We start from the raw sequence: 27,317 nt of genomic DNA on the forward strand, positions 1-27,317 counted from the left end.
CTTTTCACGTGTCTCTCTAGAAAGTCCATATGTCTCCATAGGCAGAGCTAACACCCTCTTACTGCTCTGTAAGGCTGGGAGTCTCATTGAGCAGTCAGCCGGCCAAGCCCTGCGGTGGCCCTCTAGTTCCCCACGAGCCTTACTTTAGCCAGCAGTCCACTAGGGAGAAGTGCCCACAGCTCTCCCGGCACAGATCTCATCAGCTCTACCGTTCAAGTCCTCCAGCTCTGGCCAGGAGTCTAGAACTTTCTCTCTTGGGCTGATTCCACAGAAGACATTTAGTCCCTTCACAAACTTCAGAAATAACACCCCTGGGTGGCCAGCCCTGGCACCCTGTGAGGGAAGCCTTGGGGCATCTCCCCGACCCCCCACTCTTCAGCTGTGGAGGGCGTGTCGCGGTCAGCCTCTTGCCCCCGCCCTCCCCTGCCCCTGCCTGCCTTTGTCGTGTTGCGTTTCTTTCTCATCCTGCCTTCCCCTGGTGCTTGGCGGCCTTCCACCGATTACAAATTCTATCAAGCGCCTGTGACCTGGGAATCTGACAGCTCCCTGATAAGAGGCCCAGATTCCCTTTATCTCTCCCAGGCGAATTAGCTTCCCTCAACACCTTTGTCACTTCCTCCCCTCCTGCATCTCCAGCTGACCCCCCACAGTCAGAGACAGGGAGCTGGCAGATAAAAAGATCTTCTTGGGGTTAGTATTATAATTAAACACCTCATGCTCTCTGTCTGCCATTCAGGATTGGTTTAACCCTTGCTTCTCTTGAAATCCATGGCTTCCTCCTTCCCCTCCCCTCCCGCCTCCCCTCCTCCCATCTCACTTCCTGCTCCTCTCTTCTCCAGCTTTCGTCTGCAGAGCACCCTCCTGGTATTCACTCCCTGAAAGGGGGACAGGGATGGGAACAGGGTGCGGGGTGGAGCTGACTCCCTTTGGCTCAAGTTTCACCGAAGACAAAGGGGGCTCTTTCAACTTCAGAAAGGTCCATGATGTGATTATTTCACATTGCACGCCTGTATCAAAACATCTCATGTAGCCCATAAATGTATACACCTACTGCATACCCACAAAAATAAAAAATAAAAAATGTAAAATTAAAAAAATCAACTTCAGAAAGGGCACAGAGATCTCAGTGTAAGCCATGAGGGTCCTTATGGAACTCTGTCTTTTCTGGCACCAGTCACCTGCTCTGCTCTGGCTGAGCTGCTGGGGTGCTGGCTGGCTCCTGCATCCCTGGGGATGTGGGCTCAGCCTGTGAACCTAGAAGGCTCCGGAAACCAGGGCTGGCCACACTGAGGCCCTAGCACGAGTATAAGAGGAAGCGCTGCTCCAGGCAGGGCCTAGCCTGAGTTCTCTCTTGTTTTTCTGAGATGGAATCTTGCTCTGTCACCAGGCTGGAGTGCACTGGCACGATCTCGGCTCACTGCAACCCCCGCCTCCTGAGTTCAAGTGATTCCCTTGCCTCAGCCTCCAGAGTAGCTGGGACTACAGGCACCCGCCACCGTGCCTGGCTAATATTTTGTATTTCAGTAGAGACAGGGTTTCACCATGTTGGCCAGGATGGTCTCGATCTCCTGACCTTGTGATCCGCCTGCCTCGGCCTCCCAAAGTGCTGGGATTATAGGCAGCCTGAGTTCTCTTACCGAGCTGTTCTGGCACTGAACGCTGGAGCTGTTGAAGCGCAGGGCGGGGACCCGGTGGATGGCCCCTTGTATGTTGAGAACGCACTCATAGCCTCGCTGGCCGGACTGTGGCTGGGGCAGGTTTCGCGCCTTAAGGGTAATCGGCTTTACCTCCCCGACTGGAATCAGGATCTCCTCCGTGGGCACCAGCTGGGGACAGTCCTGGGGGAACAAGTGAAGAGGCTCCATCTGTCCCCTGTTCATGCTGTCCTACCCCCCTGAGCCACGCAGGCCCATCTTGCATTAGGTGGGCTGCCCAAGAGCAGGACATTACTTCATGTAAGGCCTGTGGAGTGGGCAGGGAAAACGGAATCACTCTTAGCTCCGGGGCTTTGATATTGTCACCCACCTCCCACAAGTTGTCCGTATCTGCTGTGTGTGTGACAATTCAGGAATTAATTTTCAAGCACAGTGTGGCAGGCTGTGGATTTTATCTCCCGAGACACTGGATAAAAGAGCCTCCACATGTCCCTGTCCCCAACCTGGCACCCCTACCTCTGGGTCTCATCTCATTTTCCAGCTCCAGATACTCGGCCCCTTGCATTGTCGATGCCTGGGGGCATCCGTTATCAGCAGCTTCAGCTTCCCAGCTCCGACTGCGCTGGGCTTTCCAGGAGGTGGGTCAAGCCCTCCCAGCAATACTCTAAACACTTGCTCTGTTTTTTTTTTTTTTTTTTTTTTAATCTCATTTCATTACCAGGCCCTGTGTGAATGCCATGTTGCTTTGGAAAACAAAACCAAACCAGAAAGTCTTGGTAGGGAGAGGCTTTGGGAGGGACCATGAGAGAGAGAGATTGATTTTCTGGAGCTCCATGACTAGATGGTGATTCTCCACCAGAGATCAAAGGGCCACCCCACTGTGCCAATCTCCTCTTTCTCCTTCTCTCTAGGGAAGATGAGCCAGTAGCCCCTGGCAGTGATGATGTGGGAACCACCTCCACAGGGAATCACCAGGGAAATTCTCACAAGAGGCTCCCCTTTCTCTGTCCCCTTCTCCTGGGCAGTGGTTCTTGGGAGGAACTCCTGGGAATGCCTAGGGTTGCAGAGGGTGTTACTGGCATTGATGCCAGGGGCCAGGATTGCTGAACTTCCTGCAAGGTGCAGGATGTGTTCAATGACAGAAGTGTTGTCCTCCTGATGGCAAATGCAATCCTTGTTAAGAAGCCTTGTGCAATGCCGGCACAGCCTCAGACAGGGAGTCTCCTGTGGCCAACTCTTGTCATGGTGTGGCTCGGCTGTTGCCTCTTTTCTCTGAACCCCATTTGCAAGCCCGTTGGCATCTGGCCCCTGCCTACCTCCCTCTAACCTCTGTGGTTCTTGCACATAATAGTCCAGCCATACTGAATGTATGGTTAATTCTGAGATGGCGTCTCCCTTACAGGATCTGCCTCTGGCCCTTTGAACATGCTTTTCTGTCTATCAGGAACACTCACTCCTGCCTCCTGCCTCCTGCTTCAGCTCCTCTTTAGCTGATTATCTCTTCTTTTACTTTTCTGGCTTTTTAAATAATCACCTTCTCTGAGAATGAATAATTGATTATCTCTTAATCAGCCTTCAAACTCAGCCAGGTTTCTTCTCTGCAAGGCTGTCCCTGACTGTGTCCCTGCACTGGCTTCAGGATGGGTTATGAATATTCACCCGTGATTGCTTTTGACCCACAGAATGACAGTGTTTTGATTTGCTTTCCTCACTGGGCTGTGAGCTTCTTCTGCATCTTCCTCACCTCCATCTCCCCAGTCTCTCTGCCAGTGCTTGACATGTAAGGGACACTTGGTCATTGCATGTGGGAGGATAAACAGAAAATAAAATAAAGCAACCCATGAAAAAGATCTTTTTTTTTTTTTAGCTCCAACTTTGTAGATTCTTTAGAGATGAGATAAGGCCTGCCTTCTGGACTCGAAGAGACTTAAGAAGGCATTTGATTCTCAAAAGTTGGAGTTGGAAATGGTCATGGGTTTTGGAGCCATGTGACTTCTAAAGTGGCATGTCCACATTTACTAAGGAATTCTGACAATTTATGGAGCGCTGGATCTAGAGGAAATTCTGCACAGAAACCTACCTAGGAGGATCTGGATGCACCTGCAGGCTCACTGGTGTCATCCCTTGTAGGCTGGCCACCTGCATGTGAGGACTCCAGGCAGGCAGGGCCCCCACGAAACTCATAAGGAAACCCCAGAACAGATGGGTCCCTGTTTAGGAACCAGCCACTCAAGCTGCCAACTCATACGCTTGCTCTTTACTGCACTTTTACTTTCATTCCCTGCAGGCACTCTTGACAGACTCTTTCATATATTTATAGCCAAAAAAAAAAGATGAGCACCACTTTAGGGAAGCCCAGGCATCTCATGGAAAAGGAGATAACACTTCCTGTTAGCAGCTAAAAAATTTCCATCGAATCTAATGTTAGAATTTAAGTTAGAAATAAGGCTGAGGTAGAACGATCTCTCTCTCTCTCTCTCTCTCTCTCTCTCTCTCTAACCGTGTGTGTGTGTGTGTGTGTGTGTGTGAGTGAGAGAGAGAGAGAGACAGACAGACAGATAGACAGAGAGACAGAGACAGACAGAGAGAAAGAGAGAGGAGATTTTCCGACTCTGAACCAGCTGATGTATTGTAAATGACGAACAGTTGTTTTTCATCTATAACGAGCTTAGACAACAAATTCAAATTTCAGTAGCAAGATTTTAAAGATGTGCTTTTGGAAGCACGATGTCTGGAGTTAGTAAAAAAGATTGTTGAATACTTTTAACTTGAACCAAGAAAAGTATATTTTTATAGAGATGTTATGTGTAATACCTATATATAACACACATGTAACCTATATGTAACACACACACACACTTTCATCTTTTCAGCTGGGCTAAGTCCAGCCCAGCCCAGAGGTTGGAGAATCATGAGTAGACTTTGTGAGTACTCTTATATATGAGGGTTTTCTTTTTTGGCTGGGGGCAGATTCTGGAATTTTAGAAAATTTCCCATGGTCTGCTGGTTCAGACTTTTTAGAAATTTAAGAATAACAATTAGGGTCTTCCCAAATGCTGAACTAGGCCCCAAGATTGCCCTGGTAGAGAAAGATTGCTTTATGCTTCGTTTTTTTATTTGGCAATTGCTCTCAGGTCAGACAGAATAAGATTTTTCCTTCTATTCTCTGAGACAAAGGAGAGAAGTGGTCGGTGCCCAGGTATGCTTTCTTCATCTCGGGAAACACGGGAAGATGCAGACCCTTCGGGTTGTGAGATGATTCTGTTGAGTATATTCATGAAGGATCTGTGAATCTTGGGTGGAAAATCGCAGGGGTAAGGGCTGAGAGGGGGTGGAGGAGACTGGCACCCCATATAAAATTGCCAATTTGTTGGAACTTCAATATCTCTGGGGCTTGGAACGGTGAAGGGTTTAATCAGAGGCAACGAGACCCCTTCCAACCTGTTTGCTTCTGTGGATACACACACACACACACACACACACACACAGGCACACACATGTGTACATACACATGCAGTACCTGTCCTGTGAACAAGAAAGCAAATCATCCTAAGATGCTTTTCCTGCAGAACGTTAAGACTGTTGTTCACGTTCCTGAAACACTGACTGCTACCGCAGATCCACAGTCTTCTGAGCGATCTTTCGGGTCGTCTTCTTTCTCCTCTGTCTCCAGGCCAGCTGGAGCCAGGATCACCTCCCTAGCAGCAATCTTAGTTTAAACCAAGACCTAAACTTGTGGGACTATCCCAGGGGTGGGGGTAGGCTGAGGAAGAGGAAACACAGCTGCAGGGAGGGCAGGGACCCTTATGTAGGAGCCCTTTCAGTCTTGGGCTCACATTGGCCACCTGTTCAGCCGTGCTCTGCCAGCTTTCTGTGCTGGGGACCCTTTAGCCCTCTGAAGCGACTTCTCCCATGTGGAAATGGCATTATCTTCACCCACTGGACTTCAAAGAGAGAGAGCAGCCAGCATCCTGGGAAGCTAATCGGATTTATTTGGTTCTATCTTTCCCCTGGGACAGGGCATAAAGAAGATATTTATGTATCTCCATCTCACTAGGCCTGGTTTAGTCGTAGAGGGAGATGAGTTTTAAAAGCTGAAAGCCATACATCCTCCCATGCATACCCGCTTGCTAACACCATGTCACAGCCTGATCTGGCCCAGGGAGGCAGAGATGTGGGGGGCCCCGTTGGAGATCTGCTGTGCTCTGAGAGCTGGAAAGGTCTGACCCATTACCTTAAGAGAGCCTGACAGATAGTTCAATTGAAAGTCAGTTTCCTCATCTATAAAATGGTGCCAATAATATCTGACAAACCTAGATCGCATGAAAGAGGAATATCAAAGTATGTTGTAAATGGTAATATGCTGGATTGACAATTGTAAATATTAATGCCTATTTCTTGTGTGTGTGTGTGTGTGTGTGTGTGTGTGTGTGTGTGAACGCAGGATCAGTGGATTTCAACTTATTCAAGGCCAGCTTGGAAAATTGTCTCTGAATCCTAATTTCTGCATTTATTTGATGATCATAGGAAAACTGTTTAACTTGTTTAAGCCTCAGTCTATTCATTCATAATAGAACCTACTTCATAGAGTACTTAAGATTAAATTATATATACACACACACACACACACACACACACATATACTGCATAGATAATAAGCACTCAATAAACGTTAACTCCTAATATTTTTATTTTTGAATAGCATTCGCTCTGGCACAGCTGTTCATTGTCAAGCCTAAGCATGGAATTGGTCCATCAGCCTTTTGGAAAGATGTGGGCAGATTTATCTCATATGCTGGCTGTCTTTTTATCTGGAAATGGCACCACTGACCCATCTTCTATGGGCAGTTTCTCCATCTGTGGAGATGGATTTGTACTGGCCCATCCATACCCTGAACCCTCATCACTAACAGCAGAGGACCAGGCTGAAGTCAGGCCGGAAGTGTGGCTGCGGCCATGGAAACAAGCGAGCTCCCTGATTTTCTGTGCTCAGCTTTGTCGGATGTCTGAGTCCTCTGTAGTCTTGGGCAAAACTCCTAAATTTTTAGCGTTCTGGTTACTACAGATGTCAAATATAAATTCTATGAAACTGCAGGGCTGGTGTGAGAATCCGTGGAAATGCCAAATGTCAGTGGTTCTCATTCCTTAGCCTCATCTGGGATGGGGCCCAAGAATTTGAATTTCTATGAGTTCCCAGGTGATGCTGACACTGCTGGTCCCTGGCAGGCACACTTTGAGAACTCCTGGCACATGTGAAGAAATTATAAATGTGTGATACATTAATGTTGCTATATTAATCAATGGAGCTAATCAGTTATATATTGTTTCTAGGAAGCAGACAGACATAAAATTTTGATTCAAAATTGGGAAGGGAGGCTTACTGGAATTCTAAAAGAGATATTCTAGGAACCCCTAAAGAGACAGCTAAGAGATTTCCAGTTAGCTGGAAATCCAGGTGATTCCAGTTCCCCAAACTGCATGAAAATATCAGCTGGGACTCCTGAGAGAGTAAAGGAAACCTTACCCAAGTTGGGCACGTGCATCTTTGCTGTTTCACAAATTTTCAGGGGTGGGGTTCTCCTATAGCAGGACTTTGGACAGAAAGCAGTGGGGCCTGGCTGCTGTTTGCTGAAAAGGAACATGTGGCCGGCTGCAGTTAAGAGCTAAAGCAGTATTTTAGGAAGCCCCGGAAGTGGCCCTAGCAACCTCGCTGGGAATCTGCATCCTGTTTCCCGAGCAAAGTTGGGAGCCGGGTGGAGTCTGGGCTTCCCTCATGGCTCCCCTCCAGACAGCCAATCCCTGGGGCCATGCCAGGGGCCAAAGCACACGATCATAAGAGAGCAGCCGTCCACCATTCCTACGTATTAATTTAATGCCGAGTTGCAGGGAGGCAACAGTTTCTCTCGGCCCAGCTCTGGAATGTTGAATCTCTCATCCGTGGCTGAGAGGGAGCTGTATTTCAGTGACTTCTGAAAGGTGTGAGGAAGGCCGGGCCTGCTTCCAATTAGCTGCAGGGGCTCAGCTCTCTGGCCTCCACACACACCCCGGCAGAGTTTATTTATCCTGCTTTGAGTGATGCTTGGTACCCTTGCTCCAGCTACAGGTCGCTTTCAGGCTTGGCTTTGGGTTTCTCTCGGCCTGAGGCAGGTAGCCTCAGGAGAAAGTGGAGCAGCTGCTCTTTCTTGTCTAGATCTGTACTTCACTCAGTCTCTCCGGGGCCACCTCAATCCATTTTAAGGAATTTTCAAAGTGGCCCGTGTCAAGGTTAGTTTCTGAGACTGTGTCTCATACTCTCTCACTGCCCAGCCTTCACCCCAGCCCAGGTCTCCCACGGCTCTGCTGTTCTTGGCAAGATCCGCCCTCTAAGCCATTCTTCCATTGGTTCCCAAGCTGTGGTGCCCACTCCCACCCCTGCCTGCAGCTCTGCCCTTTTCTCTGAGTGAGAGGACTAGCCCCAGAGCAGTTTCATACCCCTGCAGAATTCCAGGGCTGGAATTAATCTCCAGTGTCCAGGAAGGCTGGCATAGGGCTTTCAGGCCAGCTCCATCAAAGCATACCAACTGGCTGGAGGAAGACGCTTTTCTGAAAGGTTCTCAGGGCACTCGATGCCTGGTTTCGTCATGCGGAGGCACCCGTGGATGGGTCCGTTTGAAATGCCACCTGCGGCGCCTATGTTTCTCCCTTTCAAGACAGGCAAATTCCATTTTTCTGACTGAACGTAACACCCGTTGTTTCATAAACCAAGAAGAGTTCAAGGGTGTGTGTGTTTGGGGAAACCTTTCGGAGTCTATTTTCTTACGTTTAGCCATGGAAGTAACCAGCACTGCCATGGAGATCAGAACACAGGAGACTCCATTTCTCAAAATCTTAGATGAGTCGACACAATTGCCATCAATGGGATTTAAATAGAGAGGTCATTGGTTCATCCATTCTTTTGTGTGTGCATGCATTCTACAAATGTTTCTAAATAAGACATTGAAGATTTAAAGATAAGAGATAGTCCTTGCCTTCGAGGAGCTTGCTGTTTAGTGCAAGAGGAAGATGTGTATAGAAAGGCTATCGTGGTATATAAAAATGCTACATTGTCACTTATTGCCATTTTTGGATTTTCTAAAAAATAGAGTAAGAGAGAAATATGCGTATATGCACACGTGCATTTGTGCGACTATGTGAGGTCTCTATAGTTGTTCAAACCCAATTGGCCATCCTGGGGAATGAAAAGCATTCGATACAAGAAAGGGAGACTGGGTAACCAGGCTTCACTGTCCTGAGACATGCTATGAATACGTAAGAAAGTCAACATCAGTGAATAATCATTGAATGGTATATCCATTAGAAAGATAAGCAATTGGATATGTCACTGTGTTGATAACAAAGGTGAGTCAGGCTTTAGGAATGGAGCTTCGGCTGTATAATAAGATAGGACTTTTAGCAGTGCCTGGTTCTTTTCACTAGCTGAGTTTTTCTCTCTTTCTACAAGGCCACCCACCCAGTCATACATCAGAGTCAAAGAATCATTGAATTTGAGAGTTGGAAGAGAAGTTGGCATGAAAGAATGGTTGAGCGTGAATGTTCTATTGAACTAGACTATGTCTGCAGCCAAGCAAAGGGCTGGACTCAAAGAATAAACGCCATTCACTACACTCTTCTAGACCAGGGAGTGTGTTTGGTTGAATATGTTTCCTCTAAGCTTTCAGTCTAAACCCCCAGTTACCTTCGAGCTTTTGAATGCATAGAGTCTTAGGAGTCTAGCAGATATTGCCTCTGCCTCTGGGGTCATTGGCTGTTACTTTTTGAGCCTTATAATAACAGGGCGTTCTAGCATGCAGAATTCCTGGCAAGATGGCCAAGATGGGCCAGGGCAAGAAAATAGCCAAGCCGTTTGACTGACCATCTAAAGAAGGAAGGGCCACTCAGACTCACTGGGAACACTGCTATGTTAGGGTGAGCCCCTCTTACCTCTGAAACATTGATCCGGCCCTCCTGGAAGGAGCAGGTGGTGGGGTCGTGCGTGCAAAGGTTGCGGTACTTGCACCAATGGCAGCGGAAGGCGCTGTTGACACAGGACAGGCACCTGCAAGGACAGAGACGGTGAGAGGCAGAGAGAAGGGAACAAAGAGGGAAGGTGGCATGTGTCGTGATTAAAGTCTGTTAACCTGTGTTTAAATCCTAGTCTGATTCTCAGGAGGGAAGACTGGTGGGCCATCCTCTAGCACCAAGAATTGTGGATTCTCCATCCATGATATTCATGGGAACAGAAAATTGGAAAGAAAATGAGACCAAATAATAGTGTAACTTACAAAACAGTGGTGTGCTTGTATAAATAAGCTCATGAGAACTGATTATTCACATTTTCAGGAATTTTGCAAGCTGCTAGACATCATGATGGTCATTTGAAATTGACCATGATGGAAATAGTTGCGCCACAGAATTTGGCACTGCCGCCAACTAGGTTTTCTTCTGATGCTGGTAGCTAAACATTCTCAGGGCCAGGCACGGTGGTTCACGCCTATAATCCCAGCACTTTGGGAGGCCGAGGCCAGTGGATCATGAGATCAAGAGATCGAGACCATCCTGGTCAACATGGTGAAACTCTGTCTCTACTAAAAATACAAAAATTAGCTAGGCATGGTGGTGTATGCCTGTAGTCCCAGCTACTCAGGAGGCTGAGGCAGGAGAATTGCTTGAACCCAGGAGGTGGAGGTTGCAGGGAGCTGAGATTGCGCCATTGCACTCCAGCCTGGGTAACAAGCTAAACTCTGTCTCAAAAAAAAAAAAAAAAAAACCAAGAAAACATTTCCCAATATATCACTGCTTATAAAGACAGGGGAGCTGACAGAGCACCAGGACAGGAACTGGGCAGATCTGATTCTAGTCTTGCCTCTGCCGTGGCCACTGGGGTCACACTGAGTAAGTCACTTCACCCTCTGAATTGGAGTATCTTCATCTGCCTGTAATAAAACATTCCTGTCTATGCCACAGGGCTGTGTGGTGTCAGATGAGATAATGCATAGAAAATGGTTTTGAAAAGTGCCAAGCTAAATGTGAGTATTATTGTCAAGCGCTTAAATTACCTGTTATTTCAACCTCCTAAATAACATTTGAGTGTTAACGACTGGTTCACATCATCTGTGTTGTTGGGCTTGGGGGAGCTAACAGTATTAAGTGGTAACTTTGCCCCACTCCCCCAGGGACGGAATAATAGGGTATGTGCGTGGTATGTGCTTTTCTTGCCAGGGTGAGCACCTCTTTCCTTCCAGTTTCACCTGGAGACTGTGTATACTCTTTTGGTTCTCTGCGTGTGATCAGGTCACTATAATGGAAATGGGTTTTGTAGGTGGGATTCGTCTTGCTCCTCCTTGCAGCCCCCCTACTCCAGTCTTTCACAACTAGGCCAATCGGAATGGACAGGACCAGGTCTGCAGTCTGGCGCCACCTGGTGGGGCTCTGTTACATTTGGGTGGTTGGGGCTTGATCCAGGGGTCACTGGCTCACAGGTCATAGTATGTTAGGTAGGTTAGCTCATTTACACTTCATCTTCCCATGCAGAGCAGTTTTATCCCATTCTCCATTGCCCAGACTTTTTTCCTTTCTGAGCTTAGGCCAATGCTGTCTCATACACTCTCAGACAGACTGGTTCTCGGTAACATCTTGCAGTTCAGCAAGTAAATAATGAAAATGGACCAAGGGCCTACGGAGGATGGTTACTGGGGCTCTTGCTAGATGTAGCTCTTCCGCTGGCTATTTTTGTGACCTTCACTGTAGCACTAATCTTCTGTGGGCCTCAGTTTACTTTTTATATTAAACGGAGGGGACTAAACTTGATTCCATGACTTTTAACTATGAATTCCCGGAGTAGAGAAGGACAAGAGACACCATGTTTGGCATTAAAATGGAATCTTGGCTCTCAAGGAGACCTGCTTTTTTCTGTTAAAACTTGCTGGTGTTGACATAGCAATACTCTTTGAAAGTGGTGACATCATACTGGGTTGCCATGGAGATAAGAGTGTTCTCACAAATAATGGATTCCATCACCACCATGCTGGAGTTTGAGAAGGAGGTAAGAGATTCTGTCACCAAGACGCTTGCCATTCCCAAAGCAGGGTTTGCTGGGATTCAAATGCAGTGGTCAGTGGGCAACTTTGTCTATTTCAGCTTCAGTCCCTTTCTGCCCTCCCTGGTTCCCGCCAGGCCATTTTTATCACTTGTTCTGTCTTTCTCAGTACATCTATTTATTTGTCCCAGTAGGGTTCCTTCCTTGACTACTGTAGAGACCCAAGAACTCCAGAAGGTTATTTTAATTATGAAAATCAAGTTCAGAAAAATGGAGAATAAGGAGGACTAGCTTATTTGCCTCTTCTAATGTCTAAAGATTCCTTTAGGGTTTAGCTGCAAACGGACCCTCTCCCCACCTTGATTGCTGAGCCCATCATGCCCATAGCTTGGACCCTACAGACTGGATGCCCCTGAAGTCCTGCCTGCCATGTGGATGCCAAGTGGTTCCTGCCCTGGGCAATGGGAAGGATGAGTCCATAAACATTCCCAATCACTGCTTTCTCTGCTATGAGCTGTTGATCGACATTTTCCCTTGCTGAATGTCCAGGGGTTTTGGTCCTATGACCCTTATGTGGCTCTATTACAGGGAACTGTGTTTCCTTCTTTCTAAACCAAATGGTGCATGAGTTCCCAGCTCCTGTGGGAAAGGTGTCAGTTGTCTATGAGAGAGGATCAGCAGAAACTATGTAGGGGTGTCACTCCCTCCATTTCTGACCCTGCTTATTCCTTGTGAAATGTCCCAGCTTCTCACAAAGTTGTGGGGTCTCATAGCTTGTGGCTGCCCATTGGCAGGCACCCAGCTGCTGGAGATGGCTGGTGAGGTCAGGAGAGCTAAACTTACCCCCACCGAAGGCTGTGATTCAGCCTGTCTGGTTTCCCTTCCTCTTGAAAATATTGAAGGATGGATTTAAAATATGGTGGCGTTAAGGCCTCTGCTCTACCTCCCCAGTCCAGGTCTTTGTATCATGGGCTGAGAGAGGCTATTTTCCCCCTTCCCTGCTCCTCCTCTGTGGGTGACTGTGTGCATAGCTGACTCCCTAGCTCGTAGTTCCTCTTCATCTGGTTGTGGGTGACATGTCCATATTCCCCTCACTGTCAATCTCTACCTTTAAAGTCACCATGAAGTGATGTAAAATGAAGAACTTTTTGTATGGTTCCTGTGCTACAACTCTCTTTTTACTGTCTTGGCCTGAGAGTTGGGGGTAGGTTATGTTGGGGTGGGGTCCAAGGATCCAGAGACTGTGGGGGGAAATACCATTTGGTTTAATACGGTAATATTTATGTACCATGCACTCTGTCCAAACAAAGTGTCAGACCCCATGGAGAAACTGTGAGGTGACTACAACATGGTTCCTGTCCTAAAGGAGCTCAGCATCGCGGGACAGAAACCCCACACCCACATCCAGACCCAGAGTAAAACCCTCTCTAATAAGCACTTACAGTTGGTGGGCACTGCAGTTGTAAAACTTGAACTCAGTGCTGACGAATATCTTCCCCGTCTCCTTGGACCTCAGCTGTAGCTCCAGTCCGAACCAGTCTGGAAAAACAAACAAAAAGGGATGGAGTTGGGTAACAATGTGAGCATCCAGTGGACAGCCACAAGAATAAAATGGAAGTCATGAAGCCACCCCAGGGCTCTCTGGGGACGCAGATACTATGTGGAACCTGCCTGAATCGTCTCTTCTCCTCCCAGGGGAGTCTCTTTGACTGAATAGCAGCCCACCCCTCAGACCCAGACTTCCTCTGCCTGCAGGGGGGACAAAGCAGATTCCACGGAGCCCATTGCCGTGGTCAGCCATGTTCCGTTACTGAAAATATTTCAGAAATACTAAGTTTGAGCCCCAGGTTCTGAGGAGAGACCTGCTAAAAAACTACTGATGGAAGCCACTGCATTCCTAGGAGGGTCGGCCCATCTGGAAAGACGGTGTGTTCCGTGCAGCCTTAACTCAAAGGGGAGCAAGGGTTTTCCTTCCTGAAATTCACTGTGGGGCATGACAGTTTGCTTTCAAACTCAAACACGTTGTCTAAGCCAATATCTGGTATAAGAAGACTCGGTACCCGGTTCTTGTGACCACACCCCCAGCTCTCTCAGTATAGAGAAGCCCCTCATTTGCAGCTCTCATGGCAGATATTTCTTACCTTGATCCAGCGGGATGACAGGGACATCCTTGGGCCCAGGCGAGATGCAGATAACCTGGCTCCCAGACACCTGCCCCTCCACCTCTGTCAGGTTCCCAAAGGCACAGGCGATACCCGCAGATAGATCAGGAGCATCACTCACTACGAGGCTGAGCTGTGAGAGGAACAGAGAGGCTCAGGGGCAAAGAGATGATGCCAAAGAAAGACCTCAGGAGAACTGAGCTCCAGGCCCAGCCCTGCTGGGACCAACTTGCTCACTGATCTCCCCTGACCTCATCTATGAAAGAAGGATGTTGGTCTAGGTGGTCTTCCAGCTTTGACACTGAACAGTTACAGTCATTAATTATTCAATGTGTGCAGGGTCAATGGTCTTTATTAATATTATTATTAATTAATTTTTCCATCTTTCCAGCATCAGAAAGCACTAAGGGGTGGGGTGCTAGAGGGAAAGGTATCAAAATTCCTCTAACCCCTGTTCATTTTGACATGAAAATTAATTGCAAGGCATCATGCAACCTTGAAAGCGAGTCACGAGCTGAGCCCCTCACAAACAAGGTCTTAGCTGTGGTTCACGGGAGTAAATATCACCGACCTGGAGGTTTACCAGGAGCTCACTAGGTTGGTGGAAGATAGCTAGCTCCTCACCCTGGCTGTCACTCATTAAGGGGCTGCTTATCACGTTGTGGGTTCCCTAGAGTTTCTGCTTCTCTGTTCCATCTGGGCTCTCTGTTCTCTAGAAACTCCGCTGGAAAGGACCAGTGGTTTATAAGGAGCTCAGGGGATCAGAGAAGTGGCCACCAACTGCTTGATGTCTGCTATTACCTATGGGTTCCAATCATCTAGGCCAGCGGTTTTCAGCTTTTTTGAGTTTGAAGACCCTCTTTTTAATAGTAAAAATGTCAGACTTTCAGGGGAATCCACTGATTGAGAAAATATTTAATGGCCAAATGCTGCTCTAAATCCATTGCAATTTTAAACGCGTTTGTAGTCAATTACCACAATACAGCACCTAAGTGGTATCTGAATAGGTAAGAAACGCAGCTGGCTTCCTTTGCCCATGAGGAGTGCCCATAGAGTTCATGATAATGACATCCCGGTGGCCTCCAAGTTGAGGACCGTGATGGTGTAGGTGGGGGTTTCCCTTTGTTTTATTTTTTAACTTTTAGTAGACAGGGTCTCACTATGTTGCCCAGGCTAGTCTCGAGCTCCTGTGCTCAAGCATCCCTCCCACCTCAGCCTCCCACAGTGCTGGCATTATAGGCGTGAGCCGCCGCGCCCAGCCTGTAGGTTTCCCTCTGTCTTCCTATCAATATGCAGTGCTGTTTATTTGCAGTGGGTTTCTCAGTCCCAGTGGGCATCACCTAGCCTTTCCATACGCTTGTTTGCTGCTGAATCCCTGCCCCAGTTTCGTTTCCATGGGGCCAAGAGACTTAGGTACAAACTCCCCTGTTTGATTTCTCAGCGCCCTCGGAGCCAAAAGCTCCTGGTGGGCATGAATGAACTGAAATCTTGGAAGGTTCATTAACTAATTAACATTCGTGAATGCTCATAAAACCTTCAGAATGAAATAATAATGCAGGGCCTGAGGACATGAAATATTTTGGGTTGTACCTTGACAGATAGTTAAGGGCTATTTTATTCTCTTTAATATTCTCTTTAAGCATACACTGACTGACTTCGAACTGAGGCAGTCTCTCTCTCTTGCTCTTATTCTTTCCTCTCTCTCTCTCTCTCACACACACACACACACACTCACATTCACACACACACACACACACACACACAAAGACAACTCACAGATTTCTGTGAGAGTGCAGCGAGTGGAGAACTGTAAATACAGCAGACGCTGAAGAATGTGTTGTTCCGTATTGGATTCTATGATATTGCAGATGTTTGTTACTAAATGCAAAATCTAGATTTACAAAACAGATCAATGGGTAATGAATTTGCAGGGGGAACTGGAGAAGGACTATGCCCTTTACAATAGGCATTGCCATAGGTTTGCTATAAACATAAAGTGTCCTTACTGCATTTAAAGTCTGATCGATTTACAGATACTCATGCAAGCGTGAATGGAGCACACCCACACAGGTGCATGCTCCGTGCTCCCTCTCCCCATGCCCCTGGTTGAGTTACTTACCAACCGGCTGTGCTCAGATACTGAGATGCTGCTGGGATGCACTGCGAGGCTCACACACTGGCTGATGCTCGCAGCAAATCGATTAGGTTCCCAGGCCTGTTGGCATTTGTCCCTGCGGGAGCACCTGCCATAAACACAGATTCACAAGAGGTCAGGCCTCTGGGACCCATCTGTTTGGCTCTACTGTGCCCTGGGCAGGAAGGGGGTTTGCGGCCCTGTGGCCTATGTTCTGTCTTCTCAAGAAGACTTTTACTGTACTCCAGAGGGCTTTGGTGACTCCCAGACGGTCTCTGTCGAAGTTACGGACAGACCAAGAGGGAAGAGGATTAATCCCCAACAGGAGAGATGCAGTTTCGACAGAAAGAATTGTTACCGGTGGAGGGTATTCAGGTTCTTGACGTCTTGAACAAAGAATTGGACAAAACGCACAAACAAAGCAAGGAAGGAATGAAGGGATTTACGGAAAATGAAAGTGCACTCCCCAGTGTGGGAGCGGCCTGAGCACAGGCATTCGAAGGTCCCGTTACAGAACTTTTGGGAGTTTAAATACCCTCTACCTGGAGTATGCCCTATGGAAATGAAGAGGACGAAGTACAGTTACAAACTCAAGTCCAGCCAGTGGACGCCTATGGAGACGATATTTTCTGTCATAGCTGAAGTGCAAATCGGCCTTATGTTCCCTGGCTCCAGACCCTGCTTCCCTGCCTCAGAATGACTCTTTAAAGCAGTGTGGGATGCTAAGGCCAGTGAGTGAGGGCAGCCTGTGGGACCTGAGAAGCAGCACAGCCATGGGCTAAGCAAATGAACTTTGGGGCCAAAAAGCCTGGGTTCCAACCCCAGACCTGTTACGTACTAGCTGTGACCCCTCGGACAAGCTACTTCATCTCTCTCTGCCTCAGTTTCCTCAACTGCAAAAAAATGAGGATCAGCCAGGCACAGTTGTTCACACCTGTAATCCCAGCACTTTGGAAGGCTAGGTGAAGAGGATTGCTAGAGTCTATGAGTTCAAGACCAGCCTAGGCAACACAGTGGGACCCTATTCTGAAAAAAAAAAAAAATTAGCTGGACGTGGTGGCACATGCCTACAGCCCCAGCTACTCAAGAGGCTGAGATAGGAAGATTGCTTGAACACAAGAGGTGAAGGCTGCAGTGAGCTATGATTGCCCCACTGCATTCTAACCTGGGTGACAGAGTGAGATCTTATCTCAAAGAAAAAAAAAGGATGAAGATGGTGATAATACCTACTTTGCAGGGTTGGTGTAAGAATTAAAGGAATCAGTGCTTAGGAAATGACCTGGCAAATAGTAGGTGCCATGACAGTGTTAGCCGTTATAATATTGATATTAACGGTGCTGATAATGATTCACGTTCACATTCTCCTCCAGAGAAATTTTTAAGAAAATAGGAGAGGATCTTGGCAGTGTGGGACAGTGTGCATATGATTTTGTGGGTGGATTAATGGCTATTTGAAGGCAGTGGCCATGTTTTATTCATTGGGATATTCTACCTGTCACATGGTATATTTTAAATAAATGTTTGTGTCAGGAAATAATGCCTTGAGTCAGAGAGACAGACAAGGCGCTGCAGCCAGGGCTGCCTGTGTCAGAAAGCATGTCTGGCTGTTTCTCCCAACGTCTTCATCTCAGGCTCTAGGTTCCCCTGCCCACAGTGGCAGGTGGGCAGGTGACACCAGCACTCAGGAGCGTCAGGTTGCTGCCTGCCTTGTCACATGGAAACCCACTCCACGGCTGGTGCGTGTCCAAACCAAAGAACCATCAGGACACTAGCGATTCCACAATCAAGCAGTGATTCGCACCCTACCTCCCCCCAGAATCCTCCCCCCTTCCTTTTCAGGCACATAATGGATCTAAATATGAATGCTGTCAAAGAAAAGAATTATTGAGGTTTAAGTGAATCCTTAAGATAGCTCTAAAGTGAGCTCTTGACTGGAGCCTTTATCTCATTGACTCACTGAAATGGCTCTTTTTTATCATACTATTTATGGCAACAGCTCTAACAGAGATAAATAGCCTTGGAGACAATAACACACTTGCAAGAGCAAGGCATACAGAAGAGACAGGAAGGCTTCAAATCCCCCCAACCCCTCAGACGCTCCTCAGCCCTTGGCCTCCGTTAAAGAGGCCTCCGTGGAGACCTGGGAGCCGCAGGTTGCCCCATGTCCTATGCCCGATACCAGGCTGCTGCTGGCAGGCGGGAGAGCGCTGCAGGAGGGTCTGGTGAGGAGGAGAATGACCAGATGCGGAGAAACCTCTGGGTATGAACAGCAAGAATCTTGTTCTCCATGAGCTCTTGGGGCAGAGTAGCTGGGAGATGAGTGCTCTGGTAGGCAGGGAGGATTCTATGAAGAGTTAAGGAGTTGAGGGGACAGAGGACACCTGGGACCACCCTGACGTGGCTCATTCTAGCATCCACAGCTGACCTGCACAGGAGGAAGACGGGGTGGTTTGCGGCGGCAGGGAGACTCAGGCATTGCTGATAGATCTACAGGCACTTGTTCAAGTTGGGGAAAGCAGATGTCCTTGCTGTTGAATAAATGATAATCCCCGATCTATAATTTTGGTGTGTTCTACATGGGAGAAGTGCCACAGGCTCGGAAGCTGAGAGGACAGAGTGGGGGAGGCGTGGGGAGTAGGAGGTGCCGCTGGACATGACCACTGCAGAGCGAGAGGGCAGGCAGCCCAGGGCCCTTTGCACAGAGCTGGCAGCAGGCTGTCAGGTTCTTTGGAGAAAAATTCTCTCGAGGAAAGACCCTGCCTGCTGGCTGGTGGGCAAGGAACGGAAATGCACCCCCTTTTGCCATTCCTGGGGCACGACATTAGCATCTTTACCACTTGTCTGACCTAAATGGAGACACACTGTCCAGGTCTGCTAAAAGCATTTCTGCAAAACTTTCTGAGGAATCTCTTGCCTCCAAAACCCAAGCAGGGAACCCAGTATTCGCGGGCTCAAATCCAGTCCAGATTTTGCATCTGTGAGGCACCAGCCTCCCTCCCTCCCTCCAGAGCCCTCCCAACACCTGCTGCAGAGGCTGGAAGCCAAGAGCTATTGTGCAGGACCCTGAACTCTGGCCCTCCGCCTCCGCCTCCACCCCAAACCCAGCTCATTTCATGGAGATGCTTTGCTGGCTGGCACGGAGCCATGGAGTTTCCAACTCCATTGGGCAACAGAATTCCTAGCCAGCTCCTGCCTTTTGGGGTTTTCACCCTTTCTCTTCCCCTAGGGCCCTTCAAATTAGGAAGTTTAAGTGTGATTTAGCATTTATATTGAGTGGGTATTCAACGGCAGCTGATGAGGCCAGTTGAAAGTGAGATGCGGAATTCTCGGAATCATGAAATAATGAGGCCAGCAGGGTCCTCCCAAGGGTACAGGGTCCATGATAATTAATCTGATTTGTGTAGCTTCTTCTGGGCTTCCTTATTTCCAAAGCACTTATTATTTCATTTAGTCTTCACAATTCACCTGTGAAACAGACATATTCCCTAAACAGCAATGGAGAAACAGAGGCCCGGAGTTGTCAGGGGACCCGTCCAGGCTCACACAGCAGTTAGCTGGAGCCTACGCCTCCCAATGCCGACGCACCACCATCTGCACACTCTTGGCACAGAGGGGCACCTATTTCAGGCTACACTGAGGAGGTTCTGGGGAAACCTCAAGACTACCGTTTCCCTTGTGAGTTCTTTCAAAGACACGAGGATATAAGCACATCCCTTCAGAGCAGCTGAAGGGCTGAATTTGGAAGTAAAATGAGAGAGGCAAAGGCCCTGCACTTAGAAAGAAGGCCCACCCCTGGGATCTTTGCTCTCAACACTGAAGCCACGATTAGAAGTGCTGCTCTGAAGAGGGCAATTCCTCTCTCTCTCTCTGCAAAACGCTATCACATCCCATCATTCCAGGAAAGCCCTGGTCTTCTGCGTGCCAAACTCTTTTCCAGTATACCCCAAACTTACATGTTGTGCAGGGCACACCAGCCACAGTGAGGGTCCCCCGAGCTCAGGCACTCCCCACAAGTTGTATACTGCTCACACGACTCCACGGGGACCCTGGTGACCTGGCAGAGAGAGGAAAGAGGGTACAGTGAGGTTAGGTTGTGACGATTAGCAGGTGTGTGTCAGACAGTCCTGCATGTACTCACACTTGCACTGTCAACTCCCCTAAAGAGGTGACACTGGTGGCAAGTCATGGGCTCAATGTCCCCAGTCTCTTTACCTGCATAAGGCATGTAGGCTAAGCTGAATGTGTTTCTGAGTGGCAGGCCTAAGACTTCTTGCCTTTGCCAGAGGTAGCAGCAAATCCTCCATCTATTTCTGCCTGCCACTAGCATCCTCCCGAGAGCCTGGCAAGCCAGTGGCAAGCACTGAAAATGGTTAACTCTGTTGAAAGGCTATTGAGTGGCACAAACTCATCTCTGAAGAGCTTTCAGCTGGGCTTGGGCTGAGACATCCTGCCTACACAGAAAACATTCAAAAAGGAAGAGGAGAAACTTTTCCCATCAAATAACATTCACAGAACGGCACAGACTCTTTACAGCCAACCAAATATACCACCTGGATCCAATTATCCCATTCTCTGATGCCTGCATTCAGTTTCTCTAGTAAATCTCCCATCCTTTGAAAAGTCTGGCTAAATGGGAACATCCACAGAAAAGACCAGCCTGATTCTGTCTTGCCTGGAAAGTGGGAATCTGCAGATCAAGACCCTGCCCCACTAGAGACTGCAGCCCTTGCAAACTCCTCCTGGCCTTCTGCTGGGGCCCTGCAGGGACCTGAGCTGGGCCTGTCTGGATATTACTCACCCCCACCTGCACAGCAGGAGTGACAATAAAGGCCAGGCACGGGGGTCAGAGGACTGACGTGTTCCAGTTGATATGTCCTAGGTGTCTGTTGCTGGCTGGGGCAGGAGGCTGCTGGGCTGCAAAAACATTTGCTAGGCTGGGAATGAGTTCTTATTTGTTAGGGCATAGAGGTGCCCCACCTACCGAATGTGCAAAAAAGTAAAAACATAACCTGTGGTCCAGCAGTACAGTGTCCTGCCTCTGGCAGAGGGGACAAATGATATGATGGAGACACCTTCACGGCATCCTCCTGAGCAGTTCAGGATGGATCCTGACACTGTTCATTCAGCAAATGTTTATCAGATGTCAACCCTGTGGAGCTCTGGTGCTATGCAATACGGAAACAATAGTGAACAGCACACAGATTCTGCCCTCGAAGAACCCCACAGTCCAGGGGGAGTTGGTAATTACAAACTGAGACTTGCTCAACAGTGTGCTGAGTTTTTGTTGCGTGGGATTGGTGTGAGTGCTGAGGGTTTGGGGAGCTTAGAGAAGAGGCGACCAGGGGGTGGGCGTGCCTTAAAGGGCAAGAGGGGGTCAGATGCAGAGACCTGGAAAGACAGGCCAAGCTGAAGGATTATGATGGGCAAAAGCAATCATGGACAGGTTCAGTATAAACTTAAGTGTAGGTGTACAGTGGGTGGGAGGGGAGAGAGAAGAGCCTGCCTTTCCTCTCTTGGGTGTCCCCACCCATCCTTGCTACGTCATCACATTTAATATTTCATATTATGAGGCTTTTCTGTAAGTCAGTGACATGATCAGCTTTAAACATCCCTAACCTCCTTTTAATAATACAAACATAAAATGCAGGGAGCTGAGTGTAAAATCTTGCAACTTTGTTTTTTAAAAAAACCCTGGTACTCTTAAGTGTAGGATGGAGGATAGCTGATTTGAAATAGCTCAAGTGTAACAGACCTGAAGGTTTGAGTTGACTCAAAGTCAACTCAACTCTAAGTCTGATATGACCTGATAGGGTGATGTGATAATGAAAGAAGCTATTTTGACCATGGGCTGCATACATAGACACACAGCATCAGGGTCAAGAGAAGCCACCCGATATTGGGGAGTTCAAAGTTCAGGTCTCTGCCACCTGCCCTAGGAGGGGGCGTTGCTCAACCAGAGATCCTTCCCGGAGGGTGGCCAGGATGGGGTGGGACACAGAGGTGGTGTCTGAGGTACAGCAGATGAACCTGGGATGTTTGTTTAGTCCAGTGAAGCGGAGTCTCAAGGTAGTCATGGAGGCTGCGTTCCTGTGTTCAAAGGCCAACAATATGGCTGCAGTAGGACTCATGGGTGAAAAGTTCAGGAAAGCTCAACATCATGCAACAGCCTCGCTTTTCAAAGGAACACCTATCACAGGGGTGCATAAGCAGTCAAGGTGACATTCATCACGAAGGCTGTAAGAAAGGACTTCTGCCCTCAGAGGAAGGCCACGTTAGTCCCTTCCAATTCTGACATTCCAGCATTGTATTTCCCATAGTTTCTCTAATTCCTCCTTGAGACATTTATGTTTATGATTTTTGTCCTGTACAACTTTACAGTTAAAAGATAACACGCAGCCGCCGCCACCACCAACTGATTGCACACCGCCTTAAAGAACAACCCTTGAACCCTGCCTCATGGCCCACGATACCTACAAGAAACACCTTTCAGACAGGTATCTGCTGGAGACCTTCTGGTGTGCCTCCCCCGGGCCTGGTGACTATCAGCCCTCTGGGATATCGCAGACCCTGGCTGCCTGGGAGGCTTCTGCTGGCCCCCTCCAAACCACTCTCTGAGGCCTGAGAGCGGTGGTCCAGTGCCTAGCCTCCTTTTCTTGGGTTTCGGGCTCCTTGTGAGTGATGTCTGCATCTGGCTGCAAATTAAAACAACTGTCTGCATTGCATTCGGCCCGTCTGTCAAAACACAGCCCGGCCCTCAGCAGCTGGGAAAAGGGGCCCTGAATGGGAGCAGTGTCTCCAGCAACAAAGCCCACTTTCACGCCAAGTGCCATGGAGATAGTGAAACCCTGTTCTTCTCCAAACATGAAACCAATAGCACAACTATTTTTCCTGTTTCCTGGGCCCTCCTGGTGGGAATTTTTTTTTTCTTAATGCACTGAGTTGAAGAGCAAAGTGAAACAGGAAACTTGTAAGTTGGTGGGAGTTGCGGGGGGTGGTCTAAAACTTGAATTATTCTCTAATAGCCACACACAAACCAGAGGAAAGAAATGTCACAGTGACCGGGAGGAGACCCTCAAAGTCAGATGTTCCCAGGGGCCTTCTCTGTCTCCTATATTCATGTGCTTCCATATTCATTCATCAGCCAATATTCATTGATTGTGTCCTCCATCCAGGCCAGTGCGCCAGGCACTTCAGAATAAAAACAACAGCAGCATTAAAACACAACTAGCACCTTCAAGTTGCAAACAGACTAGCAATAAAAAGAAGAAAGCGAGACGTGTTCTAAGAGAAGTATTCAAAGAGGGCTGAGGGAATTGAGAGCAGGGAGAAAACGCTGCCTGTGTCTGTGCCGCCCAGTACAGTCGCCACTGGCCCCACGCGGCTATTGAGTTTGAAATGTGGCTAGGGCAAATCAAGATGGACTGTAAGTCTACAATAACACACTGGATTTGGAAGATTTGGTGAGGAAAAGAAAAAAGGGAAAAATTACATCAATAATTTTTTATCGACATATTGAAAAGATATTTTGCCTATATCGGGTAAAATGTATCATTAATTTCACCTGTTCTTCTTCCTTTTTGAAATGTGGCTGCTAGAAAAGTTAAAATTACACATGTAGTTCATGCTTGTGGCTTGAATTTTGTTTCTACCTGACAGTGCTGCCCTAAACGGAGAATACACAGTATGTGTCTGGGCCTTAAAAGGTGAAGAATATGGCTGGGCACGGTGGCTCACGCCTGTAATCCCAGCACTTTGGAAGGCTGAAGCAGGCAGATCACGAGGTCAAGAGATAGAGATCATCCTGGTCAACATGGTGAAACCCCGTCTCTACTAAAAATACAAAAATTAGCCGGGTGTGGTGGCGCACGCCTGTAGTCCCAGCTACTTGGGAAGCTGAGGCAGGAGAATTGCTTGTACCTGGGAGGCGGAGGTTGCAATGAGCCGAGATCGCACCACTAGATTCCAGAGGTGAAGACCATTTAGACAGATGAAGGGCATTCCAGGTGGAAAGAAGCATGTAAGCAGACATTGGAAAGCAGAGTTTCTTCAGACACCTTTGGTGAGGGCAAGGGAGGGACGTGCAGGTCTGGATATGTGGGTCTAGGTGACCGTGGGAAGACCGCAGAGCTGGAATACGTGATGCCTCTGAGCCTTCTAGCCTTGGCCCAAACAATGTCCTCCATGAGGCAGGCCGGGGGTCTCAAGGAGCAACGGCCCTCAATGTATGGTCCTCAAACCAGCACCGTTGGTGTCACCTGTGAGATTACTGGACATGAAAATTCAAGGTCCACTAAATCAGCAACACTGGGAAAGGGGCCCAGGAAATGGGTCTTAACAACCCTCCAGCCGATTCTCACACATGCCAACCACTGAGATAGACGACTCCAGCTCCCTGAATGGGTCTTTTTAAATGTTAGGTCCTGGGGCTGGGAAGAAACAGAGTATTACTCTTCCTTGGGGCTATGAAAGGAATTAGAGGGATCTTAGGGGTGTAGGGTAAGGCGACAGTACTCTGGGGACTACTCTATGCCCAGTGAGAACTTGGTTCTAATGATTCTGCATCTACGGAGTCCATAAAGGACCAAGTTCAAGCCTCCACCATCAGGAGCCACTTCATCATGCACCCCAGGTGACGGCCCAGCACTTGCTCTAGGGCTGGGTGGGTGGGGAGGGAGAGGTCTTCAGAAGCCCAAGAAGGAAAGGGAGTTTTCTCCTGGAGAGTGTCCACCGCGTCAGGTGCCCTCTGTCAGGGCTGACTCAGAGTTTAATGGGACACTCTATGATGCTTTAATTGGCATTTGTTTATTATTATTGCATTTTAATTATGCCTGAGGCTCCCTGGCCTCCTCCACTCTGAGTGCTGGGATCTGGGAGTGGCTGGCTGGCGGGTGAGTGTGGCCAATCATACAATGGGAAAGTGCCCTTCCTCCTGTCCCCCCACGGCCTTCTCCCCAGGACCCGAGGTGCTGCTTCAAACTGGATTCCACCCTCACGCTCGCCACTCTTTTCTGCTTGATCTTATGGCTTGTAATTATGCCTTTAATGAATATAACTGTCCTATTAAGTCATTTACTTAAGAAACACTCTTAATTAAAGGTGACTCACACTGTATTCTTGGCTCTCCTGGCCCCGGAGCCCCACGTCTCTGGTGCCTTCCTTGGCCTGATTCAGTGGGGTTGGGGATATGTGGGAAGGACTTGGCAAGGGGTGCAGACTGTGGGGCAGTTTTCTTTCCCCAACCAACTCTCTCCATTCAGCACACGGCTAGCCCACAGGGTGTGAGACCCAGTACAACCAGACATATTACCAGATGATTAGAGGCCGTGGGGACAAGTCACTGAGGGAAGCTGCTGAAGCCAGCCTCTTTCCTGAAGATCTTGAAAAGCATGGCAGACCCGTAGTGTTTGAACCATCCAAGGTTAGCCCAGGAAGGCCTCAGAGGCCCTGAGAGTGAGCCCTCCTGGACAGAGTCCTGGGCAGTGACTCCCATCAGGAGCAGACACGTCACCCTTCCCACAGAAGAGTTTCCCAATGGTAGGCATAAGAACAAGCACACTTTGCCAAGTCAGCTTGGGGACAGAGAATCAACACTGCACCTCTGCCACCCTATGTAGACACGTGGAAGGACCTACATGGTTCTGAGCACTTGTATGGCTCTTCTGGAGAAACACCTGAGGTGAAGGCAGAAAACCTCACATGATTCTGATGGTGGCTTATGCTGGAGGCCCATTTATTCCTTAAACATCTACTGAGCCTTAACATTCTGCTCAAACCTCTGTTAGGCATCAGGGCTACTTTCTCTCCCCTCCTGGAGCCCATGGTTCAGTTGAGGACAAAACCAAGGAAACAGATCATCTCAGTATGGTGGGACAGACGCCACAATAGAGGCAGAACCATGACAGTCGTGGCTCAGAGGACAGAGAGGGGCAGCTCGCCTCAGGGTGCTCTGGCAGGAGCAGTCGGTGTTCCAGCGACCTGCAGGATTCCTTTGCAATCATGCAAGAGAGACACAGAGGGATGAAAGGAACAAGGGAAAGCTGTGCCCCAGGCTGGCGGGCCCCTCCGAGACTGAGAATTTAATCCCCTGCTTCCCCGGAATCTGCCCTCACTCCTGCCAGATGGTACACCTGTCCCCACACGTGTCCCCTGCTCCTGACACAAGGGAAGAAACAGAGGCCTTCCCAGTGGCTGGGAGCCAGGTGGCAGGGGTGGGAGGTGGCACAGATGCCCAAATGGAGCACCAGTTGGCCTCATCAACAGCCTCCTGGTCCCCAGGGCTCGGGGCAGAGCACGCAGCAGCTGAAGCTGATGGAGCTGGCTCCCTGGGCCTCTCTCCTTTCCTTTGTAACTTCTCTTGGTGGTCCCTCCCTGCAGGCTCCCCCACCGCCCCTTCAGGTTTGGAGGGTCTCAGAGCCACCTTCTTCTCTTTCCCCCAATCCAAACCTGTTTTCAAGAAAATATCTGACACTCATTTACACACACAGCTGACAGTGGATTGAAGAGACCCCCCCGCCTGGACTGCTGTGTGGACAGAGATCAATAACACAGTCACAGGGATTCTGGAAGAGGGTTTTGGCATTTTTGAAATGCTTTCACGCACATTATCTCATTTGATCTGCACAACCCCCCAGAGAGGAAGAGAAGACAGGTGTTGTTATGCGTTATGATTTCCGCTGATCCACGGGGAAATTAAGGCCCACAAAGGGCGCATAAGTTCTCACTTGCAGTGAGTGGCAAAGTGGCCAGCTGGAGGAGAACCCTTCGCAGCCTATGATGGGACCGACCGTTTGCTCTTCTCAGATACACTGCAAGGGCTCTTTCTGAGGGATGAGGAGGCAGGAGGTGGCCCAGGAGTCCATCCCAAGATCTCAGGCAAGAGCAGAGCAGGGATCAGGAGAACTGAAGCAACCTGAGAGCTGAGAGGCTTCTGCTTCTCTGCAGCCTACAGCTCCTAGTACCCAGTAGCTGTTAATTGATGGAATAAATGGGTGGGTGGAGTTTTTCTTCTTCACAGGCTTATACCAAATCTTGTAAGCCTTTCCATAAATGGGTGCAATTAACATGGAGAGGTTGATTTTCTGCCTGGCAGACTAATGTGCTATCCTTCCCTTGACATTCATTCAGAGTCCTCATAGGAAGAGAAATGTGGGCCAATGGTGGGGGAGGCCTAGCCCAGCCCCCGACCCTGGCCTTATTCTGTTAGGCACAGAAGCCAAGGCAGATCCTCTGGGGAAAGTCTAAGCCCCCTCCCTCCTGACATGCCTCTTACTCCATCCCCTTTGGCTCAGCAAGTCTCCATGGAAAAATACCCA

General features: G+C 48.6%; 1 protein-coding gene across 1 annotated transcript in view; it reads right to left on the reverse strand.

Annotated features, from left to right (window-relative positions):
- PLXNA2 (plexin A2) overlaps positions 1-27,317 on the reverse strand; it is a 115,974-nt gene that overhangs the window by 55,895 nt on the left and 32,762 nt on the right. Inside the window, exons 2-7 of the mRNA XM_012459256.3 lie at positions 19,959-20,059; positions 15,991-16,114; positions 13,851-14,004; positions 13,152-13,248; positions 9,615-9,729; positions 1,638-1,838 (exon numbers count right to left, since the gene is read on the reverse strand). Of these exons, the coding sequence (XP_012314679.2) occupies positions 1,638-1,838; positions 9,615-9,729; positions 13,152-13,248; positions 13,851-14,004; positions 15,991-16,114; positions 19,959-20,059 (792 nt within the window). The remainder of the gene's footprint in view (positions 1-1,637; positions 1,839-9,614; positions 9,730-13,151; positions 13,249-13,850; positions 14,005-15,990; positions 16,115-19,958; positions 20,060-27,317) is intronic.

This window comes from Aotus nancymaae, unplaced genomic scaffold, assembly GCF_030222135.1.
Source record: "Aotus nancymaae isolate 86718 unplaced genomic scaffold, 86718_ANA_hifiasm-v0.15.2.pri h1tg000039l, whole genome shotgun sequence".
In the NCBI taxonomy this organism is placed as follows: Eukaryota; Metazoa; Chordata; class Mammalia; order Primates; family Aotidae; genus Aotus; species Aotus nancymaae.